Source organism: Myzus persicae, unplaced genomic scaffold (assembly GCF_001856785.1).
Source record: "Myzus persicae strain clone G006 unplaced genomic scaffold, MPER_G0061.0, whole genome shotgun sequence".
Lineage (NCBI taxonomy): Eukaryota > Metazoa > Arthropoda > Insecta > Hemiptera > Aphididae > Myzus > Myzus persicae.
The window spans coordinates 706,880-715,510 of record NW_019103922.1 but is presented as its reverse complement, the minus strand read 5'-3'; the positions used below and the strand labels follow the sequence as shown (position 1 = coordinate 715,510).

At 29.1% G+C, this 8,631-nt stretch overlaps 1 protein-coding gene across 1 annotated transcript; it reads right to left on the bottom strand.

The window, feature by feature from the left end:
* Positions 1–1,728: 1,728 nt before the first annotated feature.
* On the bottom strand, positions 1,729–6,351 carry LOC111036344 (COP9 signalosome complex subunit 4-like). The gene is made up of 9 exons (XM_022318342.1): positions 6,269–6,351; positions 6,054–6,133; positions 5,776–5,897; positions 5,559–5,695; positions 5,361–5,472; positions 3,899–4,088; positions 2,181–2,351; positions 1,918–2,118; positions 1,729–1,853 (listed from the first exon to the last, which is right to left on the bottom strand). Exons 1-9 carry the CDS (start codon positions 6,349–6,351, stop codon positions 1,729–1,731), a joined length of 1,221 nt encoding a protein of 406 aa, XP_022174034.1.
* Between the last annotated feature and the right edge of the window lie 2,280 nt (positions 6,352–8,631).

The window sequence follows — 8,631 nt, the reverse complement described above, 5'->3', positions numbered from 1 at the left end:
TACGGTGCACTTTTTTGTGTTAAATTTAAGTATATAAATAAAAATGTATATTAAAATCAGGTGCGTCCCCAAGGGGGGGGGGCGAAGGGGCGTTCGCCCCTGCCATAACAATTTTTAATGAATATAATTACCATTATGTCAACAAAATTATTATTAATACGTATAATATATAGATTTTAAAAATAAGTTCGCCCCCCCCTCCCCCTTAAAAACTGTCTAGGGACATCCCTGATTAAAATGTATGTAAAATATATAATAGTCAATCACGTTCCAATTTTATGGATTATTGATTTTTTTAAAACTACTTAAGCCAGTTGAGGTTACATATTAATCTCGTTAATTTCGTGAATACTGTTAAAAATGGCTTAACTTTTATTTAATTGATTTTGTTCCCGTTGCGTTTGTATATTTCAGTCCGTGTAAACAGGTAGCTTAATTAGAAATGTAAATTTCACGCATCATTTAAGGTTTTCTAAAATGTATACCTATTGTAAAATCTTACATATTTCGGTTTCTAATATGGGTCGGTAGAGTAAATCTCTATAGTATCTGATAGTGATTCCTATTCGTCAAAGGTAAGGACTATATTATTATATTATGTTATATTATATTATTATAATATGTTACAGTAAAACTTCAGTATAACGGAACTTCTGTAAGACGGAAACTAAAACCCAGGTAACATGGACAAATTCTTTGGTCCCAATTCAAATACATAATGAATGTGAACTACATCAAGTTGAAAAAATAAGGAATGATAAATAGCCAAGAGGTCGGACAAGTCAAGAAAGTTTAGCATCATATAATATATAAATTATAGGTGAATAGAGTAAATGGGCGAAGAGTGAACACAACAATGGTTGTTGCATAGACTGTAATAAAAATAACTGAAAAGATTTAGGTTAATTAATAATTATTATTTATTATTTATATCTTTAATATTATGAATGAATTTTGTTAAAACCCAGTAGTGCAAACATGCATATATAAATACATACATTTTGTTCAACATTAAACGTTAATACAAATTGATAAAAATAAACTCTAAACATAAAATTTGATTATAAAAATATAAATGATTACATTTATAGGTATTATAATATATGTACAAATAAATCAATATATTTAAGAGGATTGCAAATAGACAATTATTTAGAGTTCAATTTTGGCTTTTTTTTTAATTGAATGTAAGTCGATCTTGTAAATATCTGAGTGGTAAATGATTATTAGTGTGTGAATGTATTATAAAATTAATAACACCGTGTGCCTACGCACGTACATATCTACAAGTCATCACCACATCGTCATGCGTTTGAACAATAACAGATATAGTATGCTCATTTGCTTATATATTTAATAAATCCTACTGATGAAGTTCTTGAAACTGATTTGAATTTATTAATATGGCTACTAATTGAGATCAACCCTGGCACATAATAAGATTTTTAATTAAAAATATGAATAATCTATATTTATAATTGTAAAAGTTTCATAAGTTTTAAAATATATTCAAACCAAATTTTTAGGAGCTGGAGACAAACATTTTATAAAGTAGACTGATATAGATCTCAATCACACATAAAAGCAATTCATATCAATTTTCAAAAGTATAATTGAATGACAAAGTCAATCGGTATGATTGACAACAGATTCATTAATTTTGATTTAAATAACCGACTGTTTGCAATCCTCGTATTGTATTGTACTTTAGCAACGACATTTAAACATCTATTGATCATCCTCAACTCTCCATACCAAACTGTTTGCCAATAAAAGTTCATTCATACGATTTAACTGCATGTTCAAAGATTCAATTTTCTTCTGCCAAGAGTGTAATCGGTCTAGGTTTCGGTCTGTGCATAAAAATATCATTATAAAAAAATTATAGTACATAAAATGAACAAAAATGAGACTTACTTTTAAATGTTATTAAACTTTCTTTTTGATCAATTGTACCTTCTATGCGTCCTTCGGATATCATTCTTTCTGCTATTAATTCGGCTTTATATGGTTCAAATCCCAATAAATGGCCAAGTGACTCAATTTTTATATTTTTATGATGTATTCTGATTGATTGAATGTTATGTTCCGCTATGGCTTCAACCAATAGAGTGGTGCCTATAAAAAAATTTAAATATTAATTACAATGCGTTTATAATGTCTGTTACTGAAAAAATTACCATAATTTGTTTTGGCCTTCTGATGTGGCATCAGCAATTTTTCAATTTCATCAATTTCATGAGGCTTAATAATACGAACCAAGTACAGTTTTTCAAGAGTTGATAATCTTATGAAGAATAGACATCTTTTATCATTGAACAATGATTTCAACAACCTAGTTCGAATGCCTCCTACCACAAAAATCATAGATAAAATATTAGGAGGACATAAACTGGTTTAGGGACATATGTTATAATTGTCTATTATGATACAGAATGTTATAACAATATTATAAAAATATTAGTTGTTAAGATTAGAGCTTGTGCTGAAAAACAGTTGTTGACATCTTAATGTGAATTACAATTTTAAACAATTTTGTCAACATTTATTGTAGGTATCTAACTAACCGTATGTCTTAACTAGGTATATTTTAAATTCTCAACTATCAACCTACATTTTCACTCTCAGCATCCAATAATCATTATTATGAGTAGCTGCAGGGGGGGGGGGGTGCTATGCCCACGGGTATTTAAGTTAATATTAATTGTTTTATCACTTGTAAAAACAAAAAAAAGGATGTGATGTGTTATCAGAGATTTTTAACTTTGCCCCTCTCTCCCCGTTATAGTGGGACATATACAGTGGAATCACTGATGTCTGAAATATATAATGTCATAACTACAGCTTGGATGTTTATGACTGCATACTTTTTTAATACAACCAGAACTCTTTAGTCAAGTATGATATAAATTTGATTAAAAAAAATCTAGATTACAAATATGCAAACCTATTTTGCATTTTTTTTTTTTACATTTTTTAGAATAAAAAATACATATATTGATTATTTCTATGTTAAGTAACAAGCACTTATTTAATAAATTATAAGTTTAATATTAAAAATTGTAAATTTAGTAAATATGTAATGTTTTATTGCTTATTGCTATGTTTTATGCTTATTTTAATGAAATTTTGATTATTTACATCTGAGTTCCAGTCATATATATATAAAAATATTAAAATATACATCAAAATCCAACATAAATAAACTATGAACTGCATACAATTGACTAGTCTAGTGCTATTACAAATCTTAATGATAGAAACAGTAACAATACTATTGAAAATAACAGTATCACAATATTTGTATGAATACCAGGACACTATAAAAGAAAGGATGGACTTTGATGAAATGTGTAAATGGGTTATACAACTAACGTCAAGCATCAATTAAATATTAAAGGCTCATTGATAGTAAATTACAATTTACTTGGTTAATAACGTCTTATAAAACAAATTAAGAGACACCTACAATACTACAATAATGGTTCGATCCACCAACATGCAACAGAAGGGACAATTTGTGCAGAAAAGTACACGTCATTTCACCCATGGGCCATAAGGTACACTTATGAGAAACTACATTTTAACCTTGTGGTTTTCCACAAACTGAACATATTTAATAATTACAGAATACAAAAAACTACTCAACAAACAATTCAACAATTATTCATCTCCAACACCTAAATGAATCACTGAGACCTGACAAAGTCACAGTGATATAAATACTAGGTTCCTATACTTTTAACCAAAAAATAAATTTGTATAATTTTATTTAAAATAAGTATAATACTAGCACTAACCGAAACTGGCAAGGCGAAACTGGAGAAGCTTATTTTTAATAGCAAATGTTTCATAAGACTCGTACCAGATTCCATTAACGCTTACTTTTATATCTTACCTGCCAATGACAATATTGTACAGACCAACGTATTCTTCAATGCGGTCAAACGATCATTTTCTTTTAATTTTAAGCAGTTCGACAATTCATCATATGCTTGTGCAGCCTCAATAAATTTTAAACGGAAATCCAACATTCGTGCATAACAAACTTTATAACTTAAATGAAGATCAATATTTGATGTTTCAAACTGAAAAATTATATTCAAAATCATTTTATTATTAGGTCACTTTTCTGTTTGCATTCCACAATAATGCTGTGGTTCTTGAGCTTTGAAAGTTGCGGAACCTTATGATTTTGTAAGATTTTTGAAGATCACAGCCGTAAAATGAAACAATATTTATGTATTAGATATTGGGTAGGTACCTATATTTAAAATTACATATGTAGCAGTTTACAAATCACTTGATATAAAATTAAATAATTTTATAGATCAAACCAAGACAATGAAATTAAAAATTCTTCTTTATAGACGATTTTACATTTTCACTAATTTTCAAGGAACACTTTCTCTAAGTCACTCACAAATTCTGCAGAACACCAGTTAAGAACCACTGCACTTATGTAACATTTTCTATAGATATTAGGATAATATAATATATTTTGTATCTTAGGTGTTTGTATAGTAGGTACCTGTTCATAAACTAGTTAAAAAGTTGAAGTTAATTTTAACTTAACTGATTTGTATTGATATAAACGTAATAAACAACGAGTTAATTTTTAATCAAATCCAATTTTGTTCATTTATAAATAATTAAATAATAAATATAATAAAATTATTTTTGAAGATATATATTGCATAAACATTTACTTTTTATTGTTTTAAGCCCTATACTAGCTTCTTATATATTAAAAAAATATATAAATAAATCAATTGACTTAAGTTAATAAGTTAGTTATAAGTTTTCAAATAACTTTTAACTTAACTGAGTTTAAACAAAAATTAGGATAACTATTAACTTTAAAGTTCTTAAAATGTTTTTTATCAGCTTAACTTAACTTAGTTAAAAGTTATCATTAACTTGTCCAGGCTTGGAAGGTACCAAAGATACATACAACAACTTTTTATAAATCGACATCAATGATACGAAGGAGACGGCTATAGATATCTAGTTGTTGTATAATACGAGTATATAGTTTTATTACTCTATGAGTATGTTTCTATAGTGGGTACTCGGTATATCGATATTGAATAAAATAATAATATTAAATATTGATATCATAAATTCATAAAATGATAATAAAAATAAAACGATATCTTGATCTTAATCTGTAGTTTTAACTATTATTTTTACAATTTAAAACTTAAGTAGTATTATAGTTATATCAATTAAGTAAGCGTCGAACAAAATATAATTTTTATTTAAAAAGAAAATTAATAATTTTAGTTTACAGTGGTACAGTTCTATTATAGCAATGGGTGTTAAACTTAAATTGTACTTTTATTGCATATAAACCATACCTGCAATACTGAAGCTTTTTTGACGTAAGGCTCTGCCAGCAATGGATCATCATCTTCCATGTAAAGACGTGCAATTTTCATGTATAATTCCAATTGATAATCAACAGAAAATCTTTTAAAACATTTTAAGCTTTTAATATAACGATATAATATATTTAGGTACTATGATAAATCAATAAGAAAAACATTTATAGTCACCTAAAATACGATTCTGCTGAGATGCTGGCCAGCCAATTGCCAGCTTCCTTCCAATTTTCCTCTTTCTCGTAAATGCACGATAAATGATGACAGACAATGGACAAATGATATTCAAAATGAACCACCCTAGGTTGCATCTAAAATCAAATCAAAAGGTCAATAATTTTTTTTGCAAACTCAATTATAGGCATTTGCAGTATAGAAGTGTTATCCTAACTTCTTTTTGCATGAACTGAGCTAATAGCTTAGACTGCGCATCCGGCAACCAGGGCAAGATTTGCATACAGAAGTCGGAAAATATCTGTCTGGATACGAACAATGTGATGTTATCCTGAGCAACTGAAATCGAAAACATCAAAACACAAGATAGTGGTATTGCTGAGGTAAAAAGTGAATACATTAATAGTTGAATTAGCTCGGACATTGTGTTAACCTTAAGTCCTTAGCTTATATTTACTGATATGTATAGACTAAAATATTATGTAAATCACTTACGGAATTCGACAACTTCTTTCAAAATTTCTACCGAATTGGTCAACCATGTTGAAATTATGTTGTTCAATAAAATTCTACACCTACAACAATCGATCAACAGTGTTATTATTGTTATTGACATTGGTTTCGTGTATCCGCAGAAGACATGAAGATATAAACGATCAATTGTCAAATCCTCCTGATACCTAGATACGTATGAAAAAATATTATCTCACCTGGCAATTCGTTGAATGTCAGACGAACACGAGACTAAGATGCGATTCAATTCATCGCGGACTTCATCGGCGGCGATGGTCATGATTTTCATTCGACCACGTACAAAATGCAATAACAGACGAAAATACGAGATTTGGATGAGTGGACAATAACGACGATTTTACGTGATCTTCTGTGACAATTTATTGTGATGTATTGAGTTGTCGTGGGACGAAGTGGGCTGGGGGGGAGGGGGGGGGGTCGTGCGCGCAGGCGAGTGTTCGACGTTTTTTAAGGAAAACACAATTGCAACGGTGACGCCCGGACAAGAAACGAGCGTATTGAGAACACAGCTGATGTTAGGTAAACAGGTGAAGTCGACTTGAACTTAATTTAATTTTACGAATAGATCAAGTTCAAAACTATACAAAAACTATCGTTAAACGGGATTGGTGGATGTCGGTAAGTATGGTGACCGTGCAACTGTGAGACTGCGAGTGTGTGCCGGCAACAGGAAATCGGGATTTCGACACCCGACCTCTTCCTGTAGGCGAACGGTTGAACTGAACTGACGAAGATAAATATATAATAATGTATGATAAAAATTAATGACGTTAATTTATTATAGTTCTAACCGATAAGCAGCTGTTAAGACACAGTATATTATAATATTATGTTATATGTTATGTTATACATTATATTATGGTAGTTGTACTTATCCACGGCGGCGACCAACCGGTCAAAGGCCAAGGTCCGACCGACCCGGGCGCGCTACGTGCTTATCTGAATAGTGAATAGTGTGTTTATCTGAATTCTGCAGGGCACAACGACCACCGACAAAGTCCAGATGGTACTACCCTGCTCCGTTGATCAGACGTTTAAATTAGGTCCTATAGTGAATTTTATTTAGGAACTTTTATTTTACTATTTTCGCATTTGATGACATTTATATTGTACTATATTGTATTTAAACACGATTCAATTTACTCCAGATTTTTATTTTTAAGTATAACAATCCTATTTACAAAAACAAAAAAATTGGTAAAATCACTCGGAAGAATTGGTTGCTACTCTAAATTAGTTTTTACCGATAAAAATATTTCTTCATCAAGCAGCCTGAAGTCGTGTAAATAATATGCTTTTAGGGTGTGAATATAGGACTAAATATTTTAGTATTAATGAACTATCAAAAGGAATGGCCGTGACCAAAATAATTAATGCAGCGATAAGAAAACTCTCGGAAACATTTCCAAATTTAGGGTGGAACATTTTCTCTAACATCTATGTTCCGCTGAACACTGGTTAAGAACCACTTTAGATTAAAATGATCGACATCAGTACATTACTATTTTATAATTATTTTTTTAATTAAAAAAACTTGAATACCTATAAAAATATAAAATTATTAAAATTATTAAAAAAAATAAACCTTCTATATTAATATATTTTTTTTGAGGTACAATTTTTACCATTTTATTTTGAGATACAAGGTTCTTTTCCTCGTGACAGAATGACTACAACTTTATTAGCTATTGCCCAACATTTCTTATTTTCATCGTAACATCAGAGTTCCTTTTGAGCTCATGAAGAAATTAAATGTATTACTGGGTTTTGCACGCCATTATAATAGTATAAACTATAAATATTAGGTATAAGATAAATGCTTCAATTAAATCATGATATCTACGAAATCTTATGTATACCTACATAAAGCTGAAACATGTTCCAAATTTTCCAACAGATATTATTTACTAAAATACAATATAAATCTACTTAATTTTTCAATCATGTAGAGCGCAATAGTTACATAATGACATATTAATATTTGGTACGTATTTTTTTTAAATACATTCCTAATTATTATAACATTTCTGAGAACAAACAATAAAAATAATAATTTGCTAGAAACAATTTGCATTCGGTTATTCGCTTCCCTAGCTCAAATACGTAATTTTATGGAATACTATAGATAATAATACATCTTAATGCTTGATGTTCAAATAATGCTCATTTAGTATAGATACCATTACAATATTGTCAATATTTAAACTCTTTTTATTTTATTTAGAATTTAAATAAAATATTGAAATCTGTATATTTTCTATAGAGTTACACGTTAATACAAGTACACATGTTAACTATGTTTTACTAATTATTATAATACTTATTAAGAATAAAATTTAAACTGTTACTGGTTAGTGGTTACCTAATACTGATCTTATTGCTTGTAATTTTTTTCACACTTATCTCTATTCCATTTAGTTGGCTTCTTTTCTAATTAAGTATTTTTTAGTGGTAGCAGAAGTACCCATCGATACCTTCGTTATAGCGACACCTGTATGTCAATATTATGAAATTAATAGTAAAGTATAAATGTTTAGTA